Genomic DNA, 26,922 nt, shown 5'->3' on the forward strand with positions numbered 1-26,922 from the left:
CCCCAGAAACGGCTACACATAATGTTACCATATGGCCTAGCCACCGCACTCCTAGTATTTACCAAGGGAAATAAAAGTGCGTGTTCACAGAAAAACTTTTTTTTAAAGATTTTTTAAAAAATTTTATTTACTTGAGAGAGAGAGCAAGAGCAAGGAGAAGCAGCAGATGAAGAGGGAGAAGCAGACTCCTCACCGAGCAGGGAGCCTAATGTGGGGCTCCATCCCAGGACCCTGGGATCATGACCTGAGCTGAAGGCGGACGCTTAACCGACTGAGCCACCCAGGCGCCCTGTTCACAGAAAAGCTCGTCACACGTTCACAGCAGCACTATTCACAAGAGCCCCGAAATGAAAACAATCAAATATCCACTGGATGGATGGATAAGCCAAAGCAGTCTATCCACACAGTGGACTGTAACTTGGTCGCGGAAAGGATAAAGTCCTGACACAATGAACCTTGAAGATGTATGAATGCAGAGGGAGCTCAAGGGGGCACGCGGATGGGGAATGACTGCTAGATAAGACGGGGTTTACTTCAGCTGTTGAAAATGTTCTCGTAGGAGTTGTGGTGATGGTTGCACTACTCGGTGAGTATCGTCTAATTATGGGTGAACATTCTGTGTGAAATACATCTCAATAAAAACAGAATTTTTTCTCTGGAAACACTGGGTGAAATTTCAACACTGTATCGGATGGTATTAGGGAGTCATGAATTCTGTTGGGAGTGGTAATGGTATTATGGGAAGGGTTTTACAAGTCCTTATCTACTGTAGATGGAAAATGCTTTTCAGGGACATCTGCGAGGCCCAGATTCTCCACTATGTACCATGTTTCCTTCCCCCTGTCTCACTGGGGGCCACCAGGGGAGCCGTCCCCCTCCATGGCTGAATACAGGCCAAACCCAGACAAGATGGTAAACCTTACAGGTTGCTCATGGGTGAAGAGAGAGAGTACTTCTTACATGGGGTAGCTAACTGCAAGGCTGCAAGTCAGTGGTCTGGGCGGAAGCCCTCTGGCGGAACCAGGCGTGGGCAAGGGGGACCGGGAGGATCCTACCTCTGAAGGTGTACACTGGCAAGTGTGGCTGGACCTGTTCCAGCCCTCAGATTCTGCTCGCCGCGAGTCGCACCTCACCCGCCGAGGAGAACTGGATTGGGAGAGGCGAGGTAGCATCAGGGCTCGAAAATGTTTTGGAATGAGTGATATTCAGAATGGTAATTTTGTCACATTTATTGAAGGACCACAATTGAACAGACAGCCAAAGACTTTACGATTCAGCAGTTATTTTGTTCAGAAGAGAGAAAACACATACCGGTTCTTTGACACATACCAAACAAAACTTTCATTTAAGGGAGAGTTCCTATCCCAACTCTTATAAATAAGAAGAGTGGAAATCTAGGTTTGTTTGCTTTTAGGAGAGAGCTTGGACTAACCAAGTTGATTCAACAGACAGAACAGACAGGTGTGGTTGGCGAAGTCTGGCCTCCCAAATATGTACACATCCTAATCCCTGGAAACCATGAATGTTACTGTCTATGGCAACCAGGATTGTGCAGATGTGACTGAGAATCTTGAGACAGGAGGATTCTCTTGGATTATCTGAGTGGGCCCAATAAAATCATGATGGCCCTTTTTATTACACAGGGGGCCAGAGGGTAGGAGTCAGAGGACAAGGTGATGCGACAGAAGATGGAGGCATGTACTCTGAAGATGGAGGAAGCAGCCACTAGGAGCTGAGAAAGGCAACAAAACAGATTTCTCCCCTCAGAAACCTTAATTTTGGTTCTGTGGAATGGATTTTGGACTTCCGACCTTTGGAACTCTAATAAGAGATTAGGTTTGTGTTGTTTGAAGCCACTAAGTTTGTGATCACGTTAGAGAGCCAATGGGAAACTGACACAGACGTAGCCATGATTAGGAGGGTCCTGTGACAGCAAAACTGTCCTGGAAAAAGATGGATGAGGTGGAAGCAAATAAGCAATCAGGAGGCTCTAACCGGTGAGAGGTGACAGACGGGGGTGAGGTAAGGTGCAGGCATAGTAATACAGACAAGCTCCTCTAACACCTAATACGGTTGCTGGGAGGGGGACTGTGATGTAATCTAAAAGGCCACAGAGCTTCCATTCAGTCTCTCACTGCCCAAAAGGTAAGAAGCTTTGTCAACTGTATTCAACACTGTCACCAGGACCTACGATTCAGGCAGAACCAAGCCTTGTCCAAACACCTACTTCCCTTGGCTTCCTTTAGACTTCATCTAAAAGCTAAGACGTTGGAAAAATACGGTTCTTGTCCTTGAAGAGCTTTTACTGTGAGCAGCATAGCTCCCCAACCTTGTCACCACTGACACTTTGGACTAGGCGACTCTGCTGTGGGGCTGTCCTGTGGACTGTAGGATGTTTAGCTCCATCCCTGGTCTCTACCCACGAGCAGCCAGCAGCATTTGCACACATGGCCAAATGTCCGCCCCCCAGGGGGAGGGGGGCAAATCTGCTCCCAGGTTGAGCCCCACTGGTGTGCGCAGTGAAGCAGAGAGGGACACAATGAAGTCGGCCTGGAACCAGTCAGAGAGGGTTTTGCTGAGTATGATGCTCCTGTGAGAAGGGACAGGGAGGAAGCAGTGGGGGTGGCAGGTCCTAAATTCAAAGGGAGCAGCATGTTGCAGAACCATGGTGGGTAAGGGTAAGACACAGCCCAGAGGTGACCGGCAGCAACTGGAGGATCCCGCTGTTTTAGCAAGAATGCCACATACCCGTGTCCTGCTGGAGGCGGTGCACCCATCCACCGGGGTCTTCTCTGAACTCAGAGGTCCGCTGGCTTGCTCTGGGTGACTGAGAACTATACCAACTGGGTTTGGATTCTTAGTTGAGAGAATGATGGGATGGATTCGATCAACTCTCTGGCCTTGTTCCAGAACTTTTATATTTTATACAAATATATTTTGTGTTTTTTAAGAAAATTCACTGAGATATAATCTATATATCATAAAATTAACCCATTTCAATGGGTTTTAGTAAATGTACTGAGATAATCCACTTTTATAACACTCCATCCCCCAATCATCTTGTTATTCTTAAGGCTGCCGGCCTGAGTAAGGAAGGAGGTTAGTAAGGGTCCCTTTGGCATGTCCTTAGCAGTCTCCACACGCTACACGCTTCTTCCCCATTGCAGCTTTCCCCTGTTGCCTGGGTGGGGGCTGTAGCAGCTGAGATTTCTTCCTAAATCAAAGGTGTTTTCATATAAATAATTCCCTCAACATGTGTGAACTGCATGTATATGTGTGTGTGTGTGTGTGTGTGTAAAAGCACTATTTACTGGGGAATCCTCTCCTCATACAAACATGTTCAAACTCTCACTTCATGTGTCCTTTGTTATGACCAGCCAGAAACTAGAGTAAGAATATTAGGGGATTTATATTCCAATGACCTTCTGTCTTGAAATTCTAGTGGCTCACTGATCTTTATTAAAGAAGTGTGTGTATGATCAAGATTGTCTGGTATGACAGCAAGTGCATTAAATATATAAGTAATTTACCCTTGGACACGTTTAGAGGATAAATAAAGGGGCAGGAGACCCCGCAGGATCGGCGGGATTGTCTTGGCAGTTACTCCCTGCTCTCCAGCAGAAACCCCGGTTCTGTCTGACTCAACACCCAGAGCTGCCATCTCTTCACTCGGTCACCAACAGGGTCACATCCCCCTTGGTGTCTTCTGAGACTCCTCAGCAGCCAAACGTGCACCGGCATTCCTCAGGGACTTCTTGCTTTCTTTGTAAGTCACACAGTCAGTCTGTGGTTTACATGCAAGTGAGGGGAAAGAGAAACACAGACACCTTCCTTCTGAACCGAGTGCGCAAAGCCCCGCTATCAGTCCCCGTGGTGGAGTCTGTGGTGCTGGTGGAGGTTTGAACTCTGGCGAAAGCTTTTCCCACACTGGCTGCACTGGTACGGCTTCTCCCCGGTGTGGATCCTCTGGTGCAGCTTCAGGGTGGACTGGCGCCCAAAGCAGTTCCCACACTCTCCACACGTGTAGGGCCTCTCCCCTGTGTGTACACGCTTGTGTCTTTTGAGCTCCGAATTCCACGTGAAGCTTTTCCCACAGTCATCACATTTGTAAGGCTTCTTTGCTGAGCGGGTCGGCTGGTGACCAAGACGTTGCAAACGACTGCTCAGGCTCCTTTTGCTTCCTTTGCTTTTCTTCAGCTCTCGCAGCGGGTGGCTTTTCAGGGGGCTGCTGATGTATTCCAGTTCCCTGCAATGTCTCTGATAGTGAGTGAACGGCTTCTGAGCATTTGGGGGGCTGACCTGCCTCCGGGACAACCGGGGTTCACTCATACTCGCCCCTCTCGGCTCAGGACTCTGCAGACCATTCCCTTTGGATCTGCCAGGGGAAACTGCACATGGCTTTCCTCCTTTAGCCCCCTCTGGCTGTGGATTTTCCTTGTTGTCACTTTTCATTCTGGGGGCCTCTATAATTAGAAAGAATATGTTTCATTTCCTGGGCTTTGAAGAAAGAAGCTCAGCAAATGAGCTAAGAAGTATTCTCAAAGCGTGGTCCTCCACTGGCAACTGGCATTTGATTCATCTGGGGCACCTGTTACACAAGCAGGCTGTTCCTGTGTCCCCAGGGTTGCTGAGTCAGAATCTCTGGGGGGAGGGGAGCTGGAAATCTACATGGCTAACAGGCTCCTGGGAGGACTGTAATTTATATTCATGTTAGGAACCAAGTTCTCCAGTCCCATCTCTCCTTCCTACCTTTAAGGAAAGGTTAGGGAAGGAAGAAACATAGAAAAGCAAACCCATCAGACCTGAGTGGCAATAAACAAACGAAAAGGAGAGAGTTGGGGCACCTGGGTGGCTCAGTGGGTTAAAGCCTCTGCCTTCAGCTCCAGTCATGATCCCAGCGTCCTGGGATCGAGCCCCAAATCGGGCCATCTGCTCAGCAGGGAGCTGCTTCCCCCCCACCCTCTGCCTGCCTCTCTGCCTACCTGTGATCTCTGTTTGTCAAATAAATAAATAAAATCTTTTAAAAAAAAGAAAAGGAGAGAGTTGAACTGTTGAACTTTCAACACTGCCAATCTACTCACTCTCATGGACACGAAATGATTACAACTGTCACTTCAAATAATGGGAAATTCAGCAAATGTGGTGTGTTCTTTCATTATAAACATGACGGCATTAGGGTTACAAACTACAAAATGGGCTAGACATGTATCCTAATTTCAGAAACTCTGCAATTTCTGACCATGAGCGCTGAGGATCAGGACGGAACCATGCTGGAATGTCTGTGGGCAAGTTGGAGGCTCTAGAACTGTGTTACCCCACAGGACTGCTGCCAACTGAGAAGTGTGTGTGTACATGAGTGTGTGTATATACTATTCAATATGGCAGCCACCAGCCACATGGGGCTAATGAGTCCTTGAAATGGGGCTACTATGATGGAGAAAACAGAATTTTAAATTTTATCTAATTTCAGTTAATTTTAATTCAAATTTAAATAAGCAGCCTATACCTTTATGGTCAACTGCTTTTTGACAAGGTTGTCAAGGCAATTCAATGGAGAGAGTAGGCTTTTCAATAAAGGGCGCTGGGCCAACTGGATTTCCACATGCGGAAGAGTGAGGATGGAGCCCTGCCTCACAACACGTACTCAAAGTAACTCAGAATGGATCAAAGACAAAAACAGAAGGGCTAAACTAATGTCTCTATGAACAAAACATAGGTATAAATCGTTGTGATTTCGGATTAGGCAAAGGTAATTTACATATGTCACCAAAACACAAGCCAAATGGAGAAAATAGATAAATTGTACTTGATCAAAATTAGGAACATTTGTGCTTCAAAGGACACTATCAAGGAAGTGAAAATACAACCCACAGTGGGAGAAAATACTTGCAAATTATATATAGAGGCCGAGTATACAGGATATAAAAAGAACTCTTACAACAAAAGATTAATCCAAATTAGAGACAGGCAAAGGATCTGAACAGATATTTCTCCAAAGAAGATATACAACTGACCAATAAGCACATGAAGAGATGTTCAACATTATTCACCATCAGGGAAATAAAACCTCCGTTGGCACCACTTCACACCTAATGCAACTGTTGTAACCAAAACACCGAAAAGTGCTGACAGGGATGTGGAGACATTAGAATCCTCACAGGAACTGCTGGTGGAAATGTAAAATGGCACAGCCGCTTTGGAAAATAGTCGGTGTTTCCTCAAAAGGTTGAACAGAGAGCTACTGTCTGACCCAGCAATTCCACTCCTAGATATGTGGCCAAGAGAAATGAAAACATATGTCCACACAAAAACTTGCAAACAAATGTTCACAGAAGCGCTATTCATAACAGCCAAAAAGTGGAAACACTCCAAATGACCACCTGATGAATAAACAAAACGTCCACGTGATGGAGTATCAGCCGTAAAAAGGAACAAAGGAGGGACACGTGTGATAACACGGGTGAAGCCAAAAACCTTCTCAGTGAAAAAAGCCAGTCACAAAAGAGCACAACATATGTGATTCTGAAATATTCACAATAGGCAAATCCAGAGACAAAGCAGATGGTTGCTGCCAGGGGTCGGAGAGGGGGCACTAGAGAGTGACTGCCAGGGGGTCTGGGTTTCTTTCTGAGGTCATGAACATTTTCAAGAATTAGACAAATAGGGATGGTCACACAAGCGTGTTAAGTACTAAACACCACTGAATTGTATACTTCAAAAGGTGATTCTTACAGTACATGAAATATATCTCTATAAATAAAATTTAAATAGCCATGTGTGGACAGTGGCAACTTACTGGGCAGTGCAGCTCTGAAGGAAGGCACTACTGGATCTTAGGGTAGAGACTCTACCTTCGGGGATCGAATAAACAATGGGGCCTAGACACACACTGAGCTGCTTAGGATGAGGCAGAAGGGAGTGTGCGTGCTCAGGACCACGAAACCCAGAGGTTATGGGGTAGGACCAGAGCCAGGGTCACAGTGCTTTTCTGCTGGATGCCCCAGGTCTTCTCCACTCCCAAGTTCAGAGAATAACCAAACCTAAGTGTTTCACTGAATGTAGGAAATCAAGGTGCTCCAGCCTTCTGGTAATATTCTCTAACCTGCTGACCATCCCCTCTACGCATATCACTAAGACTGGCCAGAGTGTCTCTGTTATTCAATCTTAGAGATCACAGGACTGAGTACAGCAGGGCCACCAACGACTGGCACTGTGCCACAGACGGATAAGGCAATGGACACAGGAGGTGAAGCGCAGATACTGTCACAGGAGAAGGAAGAGGCAGAAAATAATACGGAGCGGCACTCTTCCTCTAACGTATAGCATTCTTTAGGCCCCTTCTCAACATGGGACAATTTTAAGCAATGAAACTCAGCCACAGTTTAGAAGGTAGTTCATCAGTGGTCATATGTGGATCTGTCACTACAAGAAGCTCCGAAAGGGACAGAGTAGATAATCCCATTACGCACTGACATTGAGTCATTAACAGAAAATGATAAAACTGTACTTCTTACACACCTATCACTACCATGCTAGTCAATGAAATCTGTTGGGAAATAAAGATCTAGTGTTACACAAAACATTAAAAAATCCGACATGCAGTCTATGGTGTCTCAGAACCACAGAATGTTCTGACGGAGGTAAAGATTAGAGAGGGAGAGAAGAGGCACGGAGTGTTTACCTGGGCCGGCCAATCTAGGGCTTGCTTCCTGGAGGAGCGGGGATTTGTCCCAATGATGAGTGCTCAGCTGGTCTTGAGATTCTGCCTGGGAAGGCTCCTCCAAAGAGTTCTCCCTGGGACAGCTTCTAGGAGTTTGCAGTTGAAAGTCTGGGAGTTCCTGTTCTCCAAGCTGAGACCCAGTCTTCTCCAAGAGCACCTTCTGCCCCTGCATACAAACGGCCACCTAGAAAAAAGCCCCATGCATCAGAGTGCAGCTTGAGGACTGGGGGCAGCCTGACCTCTTCCTGCTCTGCAAGGATCCTTTCCTTTACCCTGGGGTATACCGACAGCAGTCCAGAGGCCAACTGTGAGAGACGATGAAAACTCTCAAAGGTAGCAAAGGGAAGGACATGCAGAATGATTAGTGAGATTAATCTTAATCCATGGAGGCTTCAAATCAGCCAAGACTTCCTAAGTGGGTGACCCTAAACAGGGTCTTTCACAGGGCTTCAAGCTCATCAGAGAGAAGGCACAGATAACAGGGTCAGTCATGACATTGGCCTAGGAGAGTCGCATCCTGTGTCTCACCGTATGTCACCCACCCAGCAGATTCTATCAGAAAAAGGTCCCACTGGATCGGGAAGCATTTGATGAGACCATTAATAATAAAACCCATACTTAATAAACTGTTCTGCCCAAGGCTTCCCTGATAAGGAGATCCCAGTAGTAGTATGGCTAGAAGACTGCCCGCTGTGTTTCCTGACAGCCTCCATTCCTCAAAGCATATGGTAGTTGGCTTCCTGCCTAAGCCCTGAATGGGGTCTAAATTGGGAGACTGGAAAAAAATACTGGCCAAATGAGCTGCAACTTCCTGATCTGCAGGGAAGACACATCACTGAAGCCAGGTCCACCATGAAGGTCCCCCCAAATCAAATTCCTACCCAACAAGATGACCCTGCCTGCTAAGAATCCTGATAGTAGGAAAACTTCAGGAGGAATGGGTGTGGGGTGATGTTTAGGGACAAATGCAAGGAACTTACTTGATCCTCTACTTTCTTACTGGAGTACTAGTGCCTAGATTTTCTAAAAACCTATTAACATCCCCCAAGGGGGTTCCCAAATAGAGGCCAGAAGCAACATTTGTAGTCATCGGGTCCATTTCTGGACTCTGACTAAACAGGGAGGGATACAGAGACCAGATACCATCCAGATGAGAAAGAAATCCTGGCGACCACGAAAGAGGGCCCTCCTTACCCACTGCTTTGGTCTCTTGGCAGCTCTTTGAAAATCTTCCACCAGGGTCACAATCTCCTTGCTGCTCACTGGACATCGATGCCTGATCCGGGCCTGGATCTCTGGAGGCAGGATGTTCAGGAACTGCTCCAGCACGAGGAGCTCCAAAATCTGTTCCTTGGTGTGCAGCTCGGGCTGCAGCCACTGACGGCAGAGCTGCTGGAGCCGGGAGAGGGCCTCTTGGGGTCCAGACACCTCTTGATAACAAAACCGTCGAAAGCTCTGGCGGGAGAGCTCAGGATCGGGGCGGTCTTTTTGCAGAGTGGGTCCCCGTTTGTCTTCCAGTTTTGTTATTATGTGTCTCTCTGGCTTGGAGGAAGCCTGAATGTGGGACTGCGAGCTCAAAGTTATCTCCATCTTAGCCGCCATCTTGGGGCTCGGGAGACTGGCTCTCTCCTCCGAAGCAGCTCAAGCCTTAGGGCTCATGGCTCTGCACAAGTCTCTCTCAACGTCAGCAAGATGTGGGGGAGGGCGGGGCACACACAGGCCCCAAGCTCCCGAGGACAACACAGGGACTGACGGTAGGGAGAGTCTGACCCTCTGACAGTTTCCTCAACTGTCTCGAAATGGAGGAAACTCATAACGTCCTGAAAGGAACGGGGGGGAAAACCCTGCTTTTATTTCACCGATAAACACAAGGTCTCAGAGGAATTGCGCAGCGTGATCCAACTGGCGGTCGGGAAACCCCAGGAAAAGTTCGAGTTGTCACACAGGTGGCCTGCGCCACCTCCCCGGCACCCTGGCGGCGCCGACCTCGAGAACCTAGCCGGGAGCTGCGGGGCAGGAGGCACCGCACGGAGGGCGCGGAAGCCCCCCGGCTCGCAGCAGTGCTGGCGGAGCGCGGCTGTCGCTAGCTCGCGACGCCCGGCAGGCCCGCCGGCTCCGGCCTCCGAGGGCGCCCCGGCGGCCCCCCAGCTGGGCGAAGCTGCGGCTCTCGGGCGCGCGGGTCACCTTCGCGGCTGTGTGAGAGCCCGGCAGGGTGGCGCCTGAGGCGGCAGCGTTGCCGGCGACCTTGCACCCCGCACCCACCTGCCGCGGACTCACCTCTCTGGGGACCTAGGACCCGGAAACCAGGAGCCAGGGCTGGGGGCGGAGCCGAGGCCGCTCGTCGCGGACACTCCCACTGGCTGAGGAGAGAATGACGCAGGAAAATACGGCACTGGAGGGTCCGCCCCCTCTCCCGGGGAATTGGCTCCCAGAGGGCAGTCTCTCTCGTCTATTTGCTGCAGAGTTTGTCGATGCTGGCGAGGGACGGCGACCGTCCTTTCGCAGTGCACGCTGGGAGCTGTAGTCCAATGGCGCCACTCGCGAGCATGCGCAGCGGGTGGGTTACCGCCCAGAGTCGGGGCGTTGTCCAGGCTCTGACTTCCGGACCGGCCGCCGAGCGAGTCTGTAAGTACTCCGCTTCCTCGCCGCTGCGGGGTGGAAGCTGGGTCGGACGCCTTCGTTTCAGGACAGTGGGCACAGGCGCGGACGCCCCCGCGCACGCCCCGCCCCGAGCCGGCCACCCCGGACTCCCGGCGGGCCGTGAACCTGCGGGTGCTCCCTCCCGCCCCTCCCAGCTCCTGACCCTCGCGCCCGGCGAACTGGCAAGACTCAGGGCATCTCCGCCGAGCGAGACGTGAACCAGTCCGGCTCCTACCCTTGTCCTGCTTTCCGCCGAGCACCTGGGTCTTCGCCAGAGTGAAACACAAGAGCAGCATTCTCAAACGAACTATGGATGGGGTGTTAGGGGTCAAGAGGAGCACGAGCTCCGTCATCCGCCTGAAAGTAGGGTAGCATTTACTAAATTATTCTGCATCCGGACAAGGTGCAGAATATGGAAAATGTGCGGCATGGCATACATCTTTGAGGCCGGGGCCCTGCGTGCTGTGACGCTCCTGTTTTGTTATAAAGGACTACTACCAGGAATGCCTTCCATTTCCCTGTCAGTAGTCTCTTGGCTGCATTATATGTAAAGAGATTGTAAGTGAAGGCAGTTAAAGATCTTTGGAAGAAGAGCAACCGGAATCCAGTTTTTTAAGGTTTTTGTTGTTGTTTTTAACTCCTGTAATCAGGCTCACCCCTTTGGTGCAGGAGTGGTTATATTGAGACACACAATGACAGATCGCTCCAGTCTTACCTCTTCCCAATACAGCAATTCCTAGGAAATTTGGAAAACCTCAGAGACTTTTGACAGGCTCAGTTTATGTCAGATGCCTGACGTAAACTCCTGGGGTGGGAGGGAAGGGTACTGTAAGGAATAGCCCCGTGACACCAGCTGGAATTTAGGACTCAGTTACAAAGGAAGAAGATGCAGATCCGAAGTAGGAAGTAGTACTGGAAAATGAAAGCATACCACAAGTCAGTCGTGTCTCATCCACACTGTGTGTGTGGCTGTGGTGGTAGTAGAGACGAGAGTGTGAACGATGAAGAAGTTAATCCAGAGGCACCTTATGAGAAGGTGACTCCTGGCTTCCTGAGGGAATGGAGGGCAGGGACCAAGATCCAGGCATACGGGGGACACAAGAAAGAACAGCTGGGCTACATGGGAAAGTAGCTTGGGGAATTCATGAGCAAACACCACTGGCCTGTGGAGAAAACTGTTTTGATGATTCTAGCACTTCAGATTCTCAGATTGTAGAGGGAGCAAAGGAAAAGGGCAGAAAGTACATCACGGGAAGCAGAGGGAAGGACTATGAGATCACTTTATGCTGTCTTTTTCCATTTCCTGCAACTCCCCTTCCAAGTCGCTGAGTCATTTTTTAGCTGTGATTCTGGACCACTAAGGTATTCTCTGATTTCTGATTCCAGGAAGACTTTCGCCAGTGTCCAGGAGAATGGTTTTCCAGTGATATGAAAAGAAATGGAATCTGATCTCCAGGGTAGTAATGGCTGCCAGTCAGCTAGGCTGATGACAGAAATCATGGCTGCAACAAGGAGTCCCCAGGCATACCCATTCCAAGCAAGGACTGCTACCAGGGACAGAAATCAGGCCTTCCCAGCACCAGCCCTGACTCAGAAGCCTACCACCAACGCTTCAGGCAGTTCTGCTGCCAAGAGGTAGCCAGCCCCCATGAAGCCTTTAGCAAGCTCTGGGAACTCTGCTGTCAGTGGCTAAGGCCTAAGACACACCCAAAAGAGCAGATGTTGGAGCTCTTGGTTTGGGAGCAGTTTCCAACCATCTTGCTGGAGGAGATCCAGACCTGGGTGAGGGAGCAACATCCAGAAAATGGTGAGGAAGCTGAGGCTCTGGTTGAGGATGTACAGAGCGCATCTGGCCAGCAGGTGAGGACAGGCATTCAGGACCTGCTGAGTTTCGTTACGAAGAACTGAGCGAGAAGCATAGGAATCTGCTTAGTGGAGAGGAGCTTGAGCTGAGAAACACACAGTAGCGCTCTGTCCGCCACCAGAAACCACAAGCTGGCTTGGGGTGGTCCCTGCCCTTCGTCTTTGGGGAGAATTTCTCGTTTGGTGCAATAACGTAGACACGGATATATTCAGTTTATGTTTAAGGTCCCTAATACAAATGTAAAACCTCAGAATACTTTCCAACAGAAGGCCAGGGAAAGGACAACTATCCCTCACCCTCGGAGTTGGTGAGTTAAAATCCAGTGTCTCTTGCTGAAAGTCTCCTTGAGGGCAGATGCCATGTGTTATTCACTAAATAAAGTTGCATTAGAGCTGCTCCTGCTGCCAGGATTAAGGGGTCGGTATGGAATAGTGATGAGTTTCACAAAGTATGCCCTTGTCCACTTAGGGACTAGGTTGGACATGTGGTCAGTGTAACAATCTTGTACATTTTGGGAGAAGGGAGCTGTGAGAGGCACAGGAGAAGAAAAGGAACTTGGCTTTGGTTGTAGGAGTTTGTGGGAGGAAGGCAACTGAGATCCCAATCCCAAGTCTGGGAGAGGCACAGAGTAAAGGAGGAGTGTGGGCCAGAGGGACGCTGTAGGCTGAGCCCCTCTGCAGTCAACAGGAAGCAGCTCGCTGCTACATGCTCGCTGTAGAGCTACAGCTCGCTGCAGAGACTACATGCCTGGAACGGGAGATGCCCGTGTCCCCAGTGAGGAGGCAGACGTATCCTCGGGCTGCGGGAGGAAGAGCTGTGTTGACATAATGTGGAGAAGGCAGAACCGTGTGGTGGGGACATGAGGGTCCAGGCTGAGGAAGTTCCTGAAGAATCCAGGGCATCGGGACAATTACTAACCACTAGGAGGGAGCAGAGAAGGCCAAGCAGTAGCACGTGGACAGAGTTAGAGACTGGGTTGGTAACCAGCGGGAGCCGCTACATCTGATAGTCCTCCTGCTCCTGGCTCCCTTGGCCTCTCTCTGTGGGGCCGGTCTCTCCCTCGTGGCCACCACCATTTCAGAGCCAAGCTCTTCACAGGAGTGAGATGGTACAGGAATGTCAGGGTTAAAAGAGTTACCTGAAACCTGTCTGGGATGGGACGGGCAGAGCAGGAAGCGGAGGGTAGAGGGAGCAGAGCAGGTTGGTAGCACGCGTCAGGACGCCGGCCGCCTCTGCCCACCACCCCTCGCTCACTAAGGGCCAGTTAGAAGCTTGTGACATAACGGACGCAGGTGGCTCTGAAAGACACAGGTGGCTCTGAGTGCCTGCCACGTGCCCCGTACTGGGGATTTCACAGTGAATGTGACAGGCGTTGTCCCTGGCCTGCAGGAGCCACACTCCATGGGGAAGCGGACGACAGGTGAAGGAAGAAAGCTACTTTGGGATAAGTGCTTGGCAGGAATGAGCAGCTGACGTGCTGGACAGGGACCACAGGGCGGACAGGAAGTGGACATGGCAGGAACTGAGCTGGGAGGGAGGCACTGTCTGTGTCAGCAGCTTCGGGTGGGCGAGGGTGTAGCCCATTTGGCGGAGCAGCGAGGGGTGGCTGTGAGGTCCAGGAGGAGAGGAGGATGGGAGGTGCGAGGGCTGGACAGGGTATCGTGCGGCTTATGCTTTACAAGCCCTGCTGGGTTGTGATAAGGCGGAGGGTGATGACAGGGTCTGGCAACCAAGGTCCGAGTCCTGGAGCAGCCTGTGAGCTGCACACGTTAGTGGCTGATGTGACAGCTCTCTTTTATGTCAGGGGAGCTGAGCAGACGTGGGGAAGCCTGGACATGGGGAGAGAGGCACTTCCCACGCGAGGCTGCTGTGCTCCCCTGCCGCAGATGCGTGCCCGCCCAGCACTCGACCACCTCACCTCTGTCTGGTGCTTGCAGCTCCTGATCTTAATCACTAGAGACCAGATGAGTGAGACCAAATTCTGTTTTTTGTTGTTGTTGTTGTTTTGTTTTGTTTTTTTAAAGATTTTATTTATTTATTTGACAGAGAGAAATCACAAGTAGATGGAGAGGCAGGCAGAGAGAGAGGGAAGCAGGCCCCCTGCCGAGCAGAGAGCCCGATGCGGGACTCGATCCCAGGACCCTGAGATCATGACCTGAGCCAAAGGCAGTGGCTTAACCCACTGAGCCACCCAGGCGCCCCTTGTTGTTGTTTTTTAATCACAGAGGTCTTAGACTATTTCTTTTCTGCCTCCTAGGTCTCACATGGTTTCCTAATGCCACTTGTAGAGGTTTTATAGTCCCTTATGCAAGAATTTCTAGTGACAGATGATGGGGTCTGTTCTCAGGTCCCAGATTCTGGGAAGGACTGGAAATAGCTCAGTGAGGAGACAGCCCTGTTGGGAGTGCCTAGAAAGTCACTGAGATCCCACCTGAAACGGGGGATTGATACAGAGGAAAGCACTTTGAAGGGGTCACAGAGCTCACAACCCAGAGCTGGGGAACAGTCAGAAGGTATGCCAAAGTCTCTGCCCTCACCTGGGGCTGAGGAGGAATGCAGTTTTGAGCTTGAGTAGGCTGCAGGGTTCTAGATTAAATGCTTTTGAAATAACCCAGAAAACAATATTGCAAATGTTACTCAATGGTAACTGCACAGAGGGTGGAGACTTCTTATGTGTAGCCCTAATTCTCCTTCACTACAATTGAATTCTGTTACTTCTAAACCAGGTACATTCACATCCGCAAGCTTGCCCTCACCTGCACACCAGCTCTTCCTGGACTTGAGACAAACCCTTCTCATGCAGCTTTTTTTTTCAACATGGGAAGAGAGGAGGGCAAAATTGTTGATTTTAATTGTTAATTGTTGACATTATATTTGCTGTACTGTTCTCTTGTAAGCAGATGAAACAATCAGTATATCGTTATTTCATTAGAATCCTTGGGAACGTCCCTGCCGTCCGGTGTGTGGTTGCTGAGGCTGTGGGGTTGAATGTGAAGGGGCAGGACTCCGTGCGCCCAGGCCTGCTCCTGCAGCTCCCCCTGGCTTCGGGCTCCGATTCCTCGTACTGGAAACTCCTCCGATCAGACTTGTGTGTGTTCCCTGAAGTTCTGTTATTAGGTCCACAGAATGAACACTTCCATACTAGGATTCCTGCTGGCCTGAGAAAAATGAAAGGCTTGAGTTACTGTGGTATTTTTAGGAAGACAAGGGTCATCTCTGGGTGGTGGGGCTTAAAGCCTCCCCCACCCCCCATGAAACATGTTTTTTCTGTAATGTGTATATACGGCTTTAGAATGAAGCAATTTTTCTTTCCTTCCTTTCTTTCTTTCTTTTTTTTTAAATAAATGGCTATTATGCCAACAATCTTGGCCCTACAGAGAGGGCCCTCTGCAGGGGCATCACTCAGAAGAATGACAGAGATCACACTCTGGGTAAGGAAGCACATTCCCTCAGGGACAGACTGTCTCTGTTCCTCTCTCTCAAGACACACAGACTGGAAGACCCGAGAAAGGATGAAACAGACAGCGGCAGCGGAGACTGCTGGGTGAGGGAAGGAGAAACCGGGAGAGTCTGAAAGCAGGCACGACACACAAACTGAAAAAAAGGGAAAGCAAGACACCAGAGGATCAGGACGGGGCGGCCAGCACGTGTGACAACGAGTGGGACCGAGGGAGGGGCGAGACATGGAAAGCAGTGGGGACAGAGTGTGGCAGGTGGAGCATGGGGCTGGGGGACAGCCCGCAGCCCGGGAGACGAGGCCCATGGGAAGAGCAGGAAGGTGCGAATGCACGTGCGCACACAGCCAGAGCCGTCCTGAGGGGCGGCGGGCACTGAGTGGTGCTGGTGGGCTTGTGTGCCCAGGCCTTCAGGGGGCAGCGGGCCCTTCAGAGGGTCAGACCCTTAGAGCCATACACCCAGGGAGGCCCCCAAGTGAAGACATAGGCAGCTCTCAGGACAAAGAAGTGGGATTCGGGATAAAAAAGAGAAGGGCAGCTCTGGTAAATACCCCACAGCCCCTCCCCATCAGAGGATGCCCTTTCCGCTAGGTGTGTGAGGAAGGAAGCCCACAGTGGGGTAGCTTCCTGGGCATGGCCACACGCAGCCGCGGCCAAGCTGGACAAACTGGCACATAGCTTCCTGAGTGGCTACCTCTGTCGTGTGGTGTGCAGGCCCCTGTGGTCTCACAGTATGTCCCTTGTCCCCTGGCAGCAGGTGTGCCCTGGGGCGACAAGGAGACCGAGACCCTCCTGGCCATCCTCTGGGACACTCAACTTCCTGATGAACTTGGTCTCGTCAGCACAGCCAGACCTACAGGGTGGTGGCAGGACATCTCTGGGAACAGGGCGTTCTGTGGGCCCCAGAGCTGTCCTGTGCCGAGTTCAGCAGCCAGCGGTCGAGGTGCTGGGAGGTGGGGGCGGGCCGTGTGCCGGAGCCTTGTGTCCTTCATGAGGCAGTGGGTGCCCGGTCAAGTTCCTGGGCCTCTGCACCCAAGGTGGCGAGCTGTGCTGTTCCGGCCACGAGGGAAGGGCTGTGATGTCTGGAGAGCTGAGTTGGCAGAACAGGAAGCACATAGCTATCGGAGAAGGGGCCTGGGCGGATGGCGTGGCCGGAGATGAAGGGGACTTCCAGGAAACTGGCCGGGAAGGTAGGAGACGGGACCTGCTGGTCTTGTTCCTACACAGAATGGGTAGGACTCTTGGCTCTGACAGCCAGGGGACAGGGAAGTCCCCGCAGAGGCTGTCACCCCCCATCAAGAGGGCACTGCCTCCGCTGCTGCGAGCTCACAGCCCCGACTGATGGCCCAGTACAGGCCAGAGAGGCTGGTGCTCAGCAATGCGGCTTTTCCCCGTGCCCTCTGCAGCCCAGGTCCGCCTCCGCCGGCCTCTCTCACGGAGCACATGGCATTTCCCTGTGCAGCAAACGTCCTCGGCTTCCTCAGACCACTGTGGGCCTCCAGCCCAGACTCTCTCCCCTTCCCTCCTGCTCCAGCAATGCCCTCCTGTCCTGACCCCAGTGTGTGCTGGCTGCGTCCCCGCAGCACGCTTTCCCCTCGTTTCCGCCAAGCTCAGGGCAGCCTGTTGCTACTCAGCTGCCGGCGGCGAGGCCGTCGACAAAGGAAGTGACACCTGGGGACAGACTGGCACAAACAGAGCTGGCCTCTCGGCCTCAGATAGATCACTGTGTCTGAACATCCAGAAAGAGACAGTATAGGGATGCCAGGGTGGCTCAGTCAGTTAAGCATGTGCCTCGGCTCCTGTCGTGATCCTGGGGTCCTGGGATGGAGCCCTGCATCAGGATCCCTGCTCAACGGGGACGTACTTCTCCCTCTCCCCCTGCTTGCTGCTCTGCCTACTTGTGCAAAGACGCTGTCTCTGTGTCAAATACATAAAATCTATTACAAACAAAGAGGAGTAGTATAGGACAGTAGATAGAATCTAGGAGTGATTTTCCTGTAAGCCCAGGGTTAGGAGTTTATAAATTCTGAAATCAGAGAATGAACTAGGCTAGTACTTAACAAAAGGCTGAATCCTGGGAACAATTTCCATTTAGGGGATGCCTGGGTGGCTAAGCTGGTTAAGCATCTGCCTTCAGCTCAGGTCATGCTCCCAGGGTCCTTGGATTGAGTCCCCATGTCGAGCTCCCTGCTCAGTGGGGAACCTGTTTGTCCCACTCCCTTGCCAGTGTACGTAACTTGCTTTTACCTTCTCATAAATAATGAGAACTTAAAAAAAGAAAGAAAGAAAGAAAGACACCATAGAACAGTACATGGGATCTCCAGGTTTTTTCCTCACGACCACAGGGTTTGGACCGTGAACATAGTAAAACTGGAAAATGCACTTAGGCTATTGCTTAGCACAAGGCTGACTCCCATGAAGAATTCCATTTACGTATTTGTCCCTTATGGTGCTTTAACAGCGACTTTCCTCGTTGTCCTGTTCTTTCTCCACAGCCCTGTGTCTTTCTGTTCCCTCAGGTCTTGAGATCAAAAACAAAACTAAAAAAGAGAATCAAAAAACGGATGACTCGGGGCAAGCAGAAGTGAGGAAGGCCATGTGGAGAAAGTCTAAGGAAAACCCTGAGCCCAGGAGAGACCAGAAGGGTGAGCCTGAGCCAGGAGGGCAACGTGGATGTTCTCCAGGGGAACAGGCAGGAGACCCCCGTCCCAGGAGAGGAGGAGGCAGCTGACACCCCGGGCCAGAGAGAAGGCCTGTGCCCATCTCTGAGTAGGGGAGACGACTCTCAGGGCTCTCAGGGCTTCCCAGTTCCCCGAACTGGGAAAACATCTAAGTGCCAGCAGTGTGGGAGAAGCTTTAGCCGAGGTTCCTACCTCATTCGGCACCAGAGTCCACATAGGAGAGGAGCCTCACGAGTGCGGCAAATACGGGAAAGGCTTCAGCGAGGGCTCCAAGCTCCCTGCGCACCTAAGGACGTGCACAGTGGAGAGACCCTATGGCTGCGGGGAATGTGGGAAAAGCTTCAACCAGAGTTCCAGGCTCATTGTCCACCAGAGTACCCACACCGGGGAGAAGCCTTATCAGTGCACCGTCTGTGGGAAGAGATGCAACAACAGCTTCAGTGCTCACCGGCGAGTCCACAGCCGGCGGAGTCCCCAGCCCTGTGCACATGTGGGAAAAGCTCCCACATCCATGCCCACCAGAAGACTCACACTGAGGAGAAGCCCTACAAGTGCTCTCGGTGTGAGAAAAGCATCCCAAAGAACCCTGTCCTCACCCCCCATCAGGGGCACACAGAGAAGACACACGCACACCCCAAAAAGGGACACAGGCTATGAGGGCATAGGAAAGCCAACACATCAGTCCCCTAGTGAGTCTCTCCCGAAGCATCTATCGGCTTGTGGAGGCTTCTGTGAGCGAGTCTCTGGCTCGGCAGGAGACTTACAAGCGGATCTCAAGAACCACAGCAGAGGGCACCTGGGTGGCTCAGTGGGTTAAGCCGCTGCCTTTGGCTCAGGTCATGATCTCAGGGTCCTGGGATCGAGTCCCGCATCGGGCTCTCTGCTCAGCAGGAAGCCTGCTTCCCTATCTCTCTCTCTCTGGCTGCCTCTCCATCTACTTGTGATTTCTCTCTGTCAAATTAATAAATAAAAGCTTTAAAAAAAAAAAAAAAAAGAACCACAGCAGGGACAGGAATCCGAGTATGTGTGCCCAGCTCTTTTCCTAGGCACGCCTGTGACCCACAGTCCTGTGTCACCATGGACTTCCACACAGAATCCACAGTCCTGCCAGGAAACAAGGGTAACCTTGTCCTGGAGAGGCCTGGGAACGGTTTCTGGGGCAGGTCAGAGAAGACCTTTTCCCTGCTCATGGGAAGCACATCTGGAAGGGAATGGCCTTCATGAATCCTAATCCAATGACCTCTAGGCACCTGCTCTCTGCCATGTCTACCTCAGAGTAGGTCACTGCTCTGTCCGCCAGTCACCCAGAAAAGAGAGTAAAGCAGGAGGGACAGCTTAAGTCACAGGGTACCACTACTCTAAGTGACTTAATCTCAGAGCAGGTGTGCCATCTGGGTTCCTTTTTCTAAGATTTCTCCTCTGTATCATGCCCACCCAGGTTCTTGGTTTCTTGTGTTACATTTAATGGTTTCTACAGGTTTATAAGCATTACTATTTCTAATGAAAATAATGGTGTCTCTCCCTGTGCTCTCTCGGCTTTTGGTGCTTATTTTCTCGATTAGAGACTTTATCCTTGGGGACCTGGGTGGCTCAGTCAGTTAAGGGTCTGCCTTTGGCTCAGGTCATTATCCCGGGGTCCTGGGATCAAGGCCTGTGTAGGGCTCCCTGCTCAGTGGGGAGTGTGCTTCTCCCTCTGCCTCTGCCCCACACTCCTGCAAATGTGCTTTCTCTCTCCCTAAAATAAAGAAAGAAAATCTTGTAAAACCCAAAAAACTTTATCCTTGTGCATAGGCCCACAGGTTCCTGAAAGTGCTGAAGAGCATGTGTCGGCACAGGAGGACATAGAGGGGAGCAGCAGAATTGGGTTGAAGGTGGGCTGCATGCTCACGGCGATGGGGACATCAGAGGTGTAAGGAAACGGGTGCAGGAGGAAGGACCTGCATTGAGGAGTACTAAGAAACAACCTATAACCCATTATTCTGAAGAGATATTTAACCTGTGAAATTTCCACGGATTAAACGTGGTCAGAGATGGGCGTCGCCTGGTTCCTGGCCTGTGCACACAAGCTGTTAGTACTTTCTCGAATTACAGTGAAAGTAAGAGTCATGGTGGCTGCTTCAATCTTTTTGAGGAATTAAGCAAGAACAATTTTCTTCTTTAAAACAATAAAGAAAAGTTTTAGTTTTAGGGAAGAAAGAGAAGGCAGGCAAGTCCTAAGAATCCGTGTCAGTGTCTCCTCCAGTTGAGCCTTGCCCAGGCACCCACATTTGCCTGCACACACCGTTCCCGAGCAGGACTCCCACAACAGCCTATGCTGGTTGGTTCCCAGAGCCCCAGGCGCAACGCTGCTCTATGCAGAGGGTAAAAATAGCATCTTTCTGGGTTTCACTGTGACCTGTCCTGGGACACCTGACTCTACTGGACATCACAGTGGGGAAGAGACAGAACCCAGGGTGGATCTGCAGGGAAGGGCTGTGCATACCTGGTCAACGAGCTGGATTTGTTTAATGAGTGAACCAGCGGAAGTCAGTGGAAACAACAACGGTGGCGCCCAGGCAGCCTCTCCAGCAGGCTCCTCCCACTCCCGGGTGCTGCAGCCAGGGAGCTGGGGGCAACTGCTGACTGCTTGTCTTGTTGAAGTGAGGCTGCCTCCCCGCTCCAAACTGCTTCATGCCCCCGTCTGCCGGGCAGAGAAAGGAAGAGCCCAGCCCTCGCCTGTCAGCTGCCCCGGACAGTCTGGAGGAGACAGGTAGGAACAGGAGAGCACATTCATTTATTCATTCCTTCAAGAAATATTTGGTATTTCCTTGTTCTTTGCTATACCCAGTTCTTTAGCAGCCGCATACAACACCGTCAGTGAAGCGGACACTCATCTTCCAGAATCACCTCACCGGACCTAGAAAAACACCAGCACCAGTCAGGCAGCACCTCCGGCTCCAACACCCTCAAGATGGGACCCAGCTCTGCCGGGCATCTCTTACAAGTCCTGATTAATCCAACCTTTCACTGCGTTCCCCCAACCCCACGGGGACTAGCTGCTCACAGTGTCGGGTACCTTTCTGCCTACCTCCCATGGACTCCCACAGCCTCACCACTGCACTGGCCCCTGGAGGAGGAATCTGAAGTAGGTGCATAGCAGGGAACACCTTCAAGCCTACAGCTCTCTTCTCTGGTACAGAACAGCCTCCTGGTTTGGTTCAGCCCTTCACGTGTCTATTAAGAAGCCAGTTTTCCCTCCTGTGTAAGAAATCCTGGCACTCACCAAATGGTTTCTGTAATTCCCTCCCTCATGGAAACATTTTAACTAATTGATAGAATCTCAGTGGGCACTTCCTTGTGATTTACTAACCACTCCTGCGGGCAAGACCCTCAAGATTCTCACAACCCAAAGATGACGGCCAAAGCCACAGGCCGCCACCGCCCCCCCCTTCACAGATATCTGCTGTGGTTCCTCAGTCTAAGATGGCAGTTGGGCACTCGCAGCCGAAACGGGAGCTGGATCCCTCCAGCTGCCCGACCCCTCTTCTCGGCCTCTCCTGTGAGGGGACTACCCTACCAGCCAGTGCAGGAACCGGCTGGGGAATACTGGGACCCTGGGCTGGAGTGCACACATTTCTCCACTGACCACATCACGTGCGAATCTCTGCATTTTGTATTTTAGCTCCCACATCATTGTTCTGTTACTCATCCTTGCCTGGCTTCCTGGCAGACAGTGAGAACAAAGGACTCTAGCAAGTAACCTAAGTCACTGAGGCAGGGGTCAGGCCTCCAAGAGAAAACTTGGTGCGGCCAACCCTGTTCTGGCAGATGGAAGAAGTGGGTCAGACGTGCTCCATGGACTTCGCCATTGTAGTGGCACCTCTGGAGTTTGCAGAAATATGTGATTTACTAAGTGTTTCAAGTAAAGTCTGGGTTTCCTGGGAAGCCCAATGCACACTACTACAAAAGAAGAGGAAACTGGTCTGTTTGAAATGTCTCTGTCTTCCCTCTATTTTCACTACTAACTTTCTAAACAGGATGGCTGAACCTCAGTACTACTGACATCTTGGTCCAGAAAGGTATTTATTGTGGAAAGGTATGGTGCGGGGAGAGGTAATGTTTTGTGCATTATAGGAAACAGGTAGCTGCACTCCTGGCCTCCACCCACTAGATGTAATGACCAACCCTGAGGTGTTACCACAAAATTGACTCCATTGTTACCATGTGCCTTTTCAGACAAAATCGTCCTTGGTTAGGAACCCCGGTCTAGGGACACGTCATTAGACCAGGCTGGTATAAAAGTTTTCATCTCTCCACCTGGTTTTCCTACATAGCAAATCTGGACTTCCTGACTCTCCATGTATCTAATCCAATTGTACAACAAATCTCTTCCAAGGCCCTGGAGACTTCTTGTTACCACTGAAATAAGCTACGATCTCCAGGCTTGCAAGGTTGTCCTCGACAATTGAGGCCCCTCCAGCCTCACTGTCAACTACCCTATGCACATTCCCCAACCAGCTCAGGTGAACCAGTTCTAGGTTCTGGAATAAACAGGCTCTGGCCTTTCCAGTCTCAGTGCCCTGACCAACTAAATTTTTCCTGCCTAGAGTACTCTTTTTTTAGGGTCCTCTTCTTTCTTTCCACAGAAAGTGAACAGGAGGGGCTGCAGGTCTCCGTCCCTCCAACCAGGGGAGGAAGGGCACTTGAGCCTAGAAATGTGGAAAGAAGGAAACTTTTATGTCCTCAAAGAGAGCACTATGGAAAGGCAAGACCCCACAAGACGAGTACTGCCACTATCACCACCGCCTTCTTGAAGCCTCCGAACGCTGGGAACTCCTCCTCGGCCCTGTCTCTAACTCGCTCTCAAAGCGCCTTATGTAACGCCAACCAATACCAGGACGTTTCTGGTGGGTTGTCTTCACCGGCTTAGGAGCTCTTGGAGGGCAAGATGAGGGTCTGAGTGCTCTTCCGAAGGGCCTCAGTGAACGCGTGCTTCAGCGCCGTACATCGCAAGGGCAGGAGGCTCGGAACCTTTCAAAGGTCTCTCCACGTGGAAATGCGCGGACGGGTGCCCCGAAGGGAGACGGGTGGCGCGCCGGCCACTTCCTCCCCACACCCCCCAAGAGGGGCGAGGTGCCGGCACACTGCCACTCGGTATTCGCGTCCCGGGAGGGAAGACCACAGCTGCAGGATACAGGGAGGGGCCGCAGAGCTCGGGGCCTTCCAGACGGGAAAAGTCAGCTTCACAAGAGTCACTCACGAGCCACTCCATCTTTTCCAACGCGCTAGACCGAAAGCTGCCGCGGGGAATGCCGGGACCTTCGGACGGCCTGACGCATGCGCAACGGCTCAGCCCCCCCCACCAATGGGCGGGGCGGAGTACGCAGGCGCTTCCTAAAGGACCTTTCGGTTTCTCTGGTTTCCGCCTCCTCCTCACCAATGAATCGACAGGATCTTCTTCGTGTCGTGCCCTGGAGCCAATCGGTGTATTTAAGCAAACGGCGGGTGGGGGGAGCGGGGCTTTAGGCGTTTGTTAACTCTCTCCTATTGGTTACTGCTCTTCTGTTGGCCAGACGCTTCCGCTTCCGACTTGCATGGGTTTTTTTTCCAATGTAGGTGTTGCTCAGTGGGTTTTACAGATGGGACAGCGAAGTGGTTAAAGACCGTCGCGGTATTGATGTGCTACGCACACTTGTAAACACGTCCATACTACGTCATCCTGACATCCTATTAAGTCAATAGAATTATCTTTTTCGTCCTCGAGAAGAGGAAACCACGACCGTTTTTAAGTGACTGTCACGAGAGAACTAGGGTTTCCAACCCAAAGTTTTCTTCCCTGTTTCAGTTTTAAATATCCCGTGCGTACCGCAAACCGTTCTCCCATGAAAAGAGTTTCCGCATTTCTTATTCCACAAGCTGCACTCTCTTCCCAGAGGAAATAACTGTTACTTGTGTGTATATTTTTCTGAGCCTGCCTATGAAATTTTGCCCGTTTATCTTGAAGGTTTTCTATTTCGATATATCGACCTCACCTTTTATCTTTAGACTGCCTCATTTAGTCATATACCAGAACGTTATTCAATCTTTAATCATTTCCATTTTGGTGGACACTGAAATACTTTTCCTAATTTTGATGTGTCTTTGTTATCCTTGATTGGGATATTATGGATATATTTTGAAGAATGAGCTGATAGATTGGGATGTGGAGTTTGAGGGAAGTTAGTGCAGACTCCTCTGTGGTCTCTCTTCCTTTATGCTGGCCCATTCATCCATCCATCATTTATGAAGACACTGGTTGCCCAGTGAAGGAGTATACTGGATCAGGACATAAATGGAAGGAGGTGGGAAGTGAAATAGACTAACTAATCTCCCTAGGAATGCATTCCACTTTGATTAAATATAACACTGAGTAGTTTTTTCTAAACAATCCTGCACGCATTGTCTATTTGATCCTTAAAATGATCCTGCAAGGTATTCTATTCACTTTACAGATGATAAAAAGTGAGTGCTGGAGAGATCAAATCTACTAGCTACCATATCTCATTATTTCTGGAGTACATAAAAATGCTCATACCTCCTTGTGTCATGACTTTTCTGTTATCTGCTGTGTCCCTACTTAGAGCGCAGAGTAACTAGACAGCTACATTTTAGGAAAGAGAGAGCAGAATGATTGCGGAAAACGGCAAATATGACAATTCGCTTTTTCTCCTCCAGTCCCCTGTGTTTTACTATGACTCTAACTCCACGTTAGATTAAAAATATTCTGTAATTTTGATGGGAAGTTCTTCATTACTCCAAAGTGTTTAAGGATTCACTCTTTATTTTCCTATTTCCTTCCAAGTTACTTAGCAATTTAAATGACTTGCCTAGAAGATATGACTGTTCAGTTTCCTTGGTTCTCATAAATTAATCCACTGCCATTCTGGTTTATATATTAACGTAGGAGTTTAGTCATTCTGACCCTACCTTCTGAGAACTTCGTGTACTCTAAGCTTGCTTTTTAATAAAAAATTTGAACCTGCAAGTCTCTGTAGTTTGATAAATACACCAAGATAATGCCAGTACTTGGTTAGATCTGGAGACACACTTGAAATATTACTGAGTGGAAAATCATTAATATAGGTCATGGCTCGGATTACAACTGGAAAAACCAATTCAGAACAATAACATAACTAGATTTATTTGGAGGGGGCATTATAGATATGTTCAAGGTGGATATTTGTCACTTTTTGTTTGGCACTGTCCAAGAGACAGGGTAGCTCCAAAGTAGTAAACATAAAAATCCTTCATTTCACAAGTTTAGTTCATAGTGTGAAAATGTGTGGGGCTTAATTCATTTCACTAAATATTTATTGAGCATCTTCTACGTATGAGACATGTGTTTAAGTGTTGTGGAGTGATATACATAAAGTATATCACTCTTCTGAAAATAGTCCTAAAACTATTGATTTCCTTTTCTTTGGAAATGTAGTTGCTAAACAACTTACTCATACTAACCCAGTTTCTCTAAGGAAAGAGTACATGAAATATGGTAGTATGTATGTATTCCCATGGCAATTCTAGTGTGCTATATCACATATTGGCATTCTAATTCTAATACCTGTGTTCCTCAAGTTGACTCATGGTGTGCTGGACTGATTGCTGAATTCCAGTAATGTTAAGATTGAAAAAAAAAAAAAACAGAACTTGAGGCAGGGGACATGCTTTATGGAGAGATTGATCTTTACTGGGATCCTAAACTTGCTTAAAGAATCTCAGAGCATCCCATAATCCAGCAATTATATAACATATCCAAATGCTGATAACAAATCTCATGGCTGGGACTTTGGAGGAGGAAATTTAAATAAAAAGGTTTAATTGAAAGGAAAAGAGTCTTTCTTTTTTCCTCATTAAATATTAGATGAAGCAGAAGATGGCATGTAGACATAAGGAAGATAAACAAGATGACAAAGGAACATATGGATAAGAAGTATTAGTTAACAAGGGCACCTGGGTGGCTCAGTCAGTTGGACGTCTGGCTTCAGCTCAGAACATGATTCCAGGGTCCTGCGACCGAGCACTGTGTCGGGATTCCTGTTCAGTGGGGAGTCTACTTCTCCCTCTCCCTCTGCCCCTCCCCCCAGCTTGTGCACTCTCTCTCTCTCTTTCTCTCTCAAATAAATAAATAAAATCTTTTTTAAAAAAGAAAGTACGGGGGACGCCTGGGTGGCTCAGTTGGTTGGACGACTGCCTTCGGCTCAGGTCATGATCCCGGAGTCCTGGGATCAAGTCCCGCATCGGGCTCCCAGCTCCACGGGGAGTCTGCTTCTCTCTCTGACCTTCTCCTCGCTCATGTTCTCTCTCACTGTCTCTCTCTCAAATAAATAAATAAAATCTTTTAAAAAATTAAAAAAAAGAAAGTATGGGTAGATAGACTGAAATACTGAGAAGAGGCAAAAAGAGATTGAGAAAGATGGGGGAATGGATAGGTACAAAGGTGAACTGTTTGCGTTTTCATTTACTATTAATCAATTCTGATTATTTTATGGAATGATATCATTATATAAGGATATTTCAAGTGGAACTGCCTTTTTTTTTTAAGAT

The 26,922-nt window shown here is 49.9% G+C and overlaps 2 protein-coding genes and 2 long non-coding RNA genes across 8 annotated transcripts in view; 1 reads left to right on the plus strand and 3 right to left on the minus strand.

Moving 5' to 3' along the window:
* The window catches only part of NAA60 (N-alpha-acetyltransferase 60, NatF catalytic subunit), a 70,292-nt gene extending 62,476 nt beyond the window's left edge, over window positions 1–7,816 (minus strand). The window contains exon 1 of the transcript XR_006604338.1: window positions 7,682–7,816. The gene's annotated coding sequence lies outside the window, so the exon portion shown is untranslated. The remainder of the gene's footprint in view (window positions 1–7,681) is intronic.
* Window positions 1–10,077, minus strand: part of ZNF174 (zinc finger protein 174) — a 60,368-nt gene extending 50,291 nt beyond the window's left edge. For 2 of the 4 annotated variants that reach the window (XM_013055072.2, XM_013055073.2), the window contains exons 1-2: window positions 8,915–10,028; window positions 7,682–7,904 (exon numbers count right to left, since the gene is read on the minus strand). In XM_013055072.2, coding sequence (XP_012910526.1) covers window positions 7,682–7,904; window positions 8,915–9,322 — 631 coding nt within the window. In that variant the 5' untranslated portion in view covers window positions 9,323–10,028. Of the gene's footprint in view, window positions 1–1,213; window positions 4,464–5,783; window positions 7,433–7,670; window positions 7,905–8,914 lie in introns of those variants that run through there. The other 2 variants (XM_004750549.3, XM_004750550.3) reach the window with 2 other exon arrangements.
* A 2,001-nt stretch (window positions 10,078–12,078) lies between these two features.
* LOC123389710 lies at window positions 12,079–15,172 on the plus strand. Its single transcript, XR_006604340.1, has 2 exons — window positions 12,079–12,531; window positions 14,951–15,172. It is a non-coding gene; the product is annotated as an uncharacterized LOC123389710 (long non-coding RNA).
* On the minus strand, window positions 15,059–23,698 carry LOC123389712. Of its 2 annotated transcripts, none has more exons than XR_006604343.1 (3): window positions 23,234–23,698; window positions 20,843–21,256; window positions 15,059–15,382 (listed from the first exon to the last, which is right to left on the minus strand). It is a non-coding gene; the product is annotated as an uncharacterized LOC123389712 (long non-coding RNA). The 2 variants fall into 2 exon arrangements; XR_006604342.1 differs by lacking the exon at window positions 15,059–15,382 and adding an exon at window positions 18,670–18,771 and having other exon boundaries at window positions 23,234–23,696.
* Window positions 23,699–26,922: the final 3,224 nt, after the last annotated feature.

The sequence above is a fragment of the Mustela putorius genome, unplaced genomic scaffold, assembly GCF_011764305.1.
Source record: "Mustela putorius furo isolate JIRA1106 unplaced genomic scaffold, ASM1176430v1.1 tig00004007_pilon_pilon_pilon, whole genome shotgun sequence".
Lineage (NCBI taxonomy): Eukaryota > Metazoa > Chordata > Mammalia > Carnivora > Mustelidae > Mustela > Mustela putorius.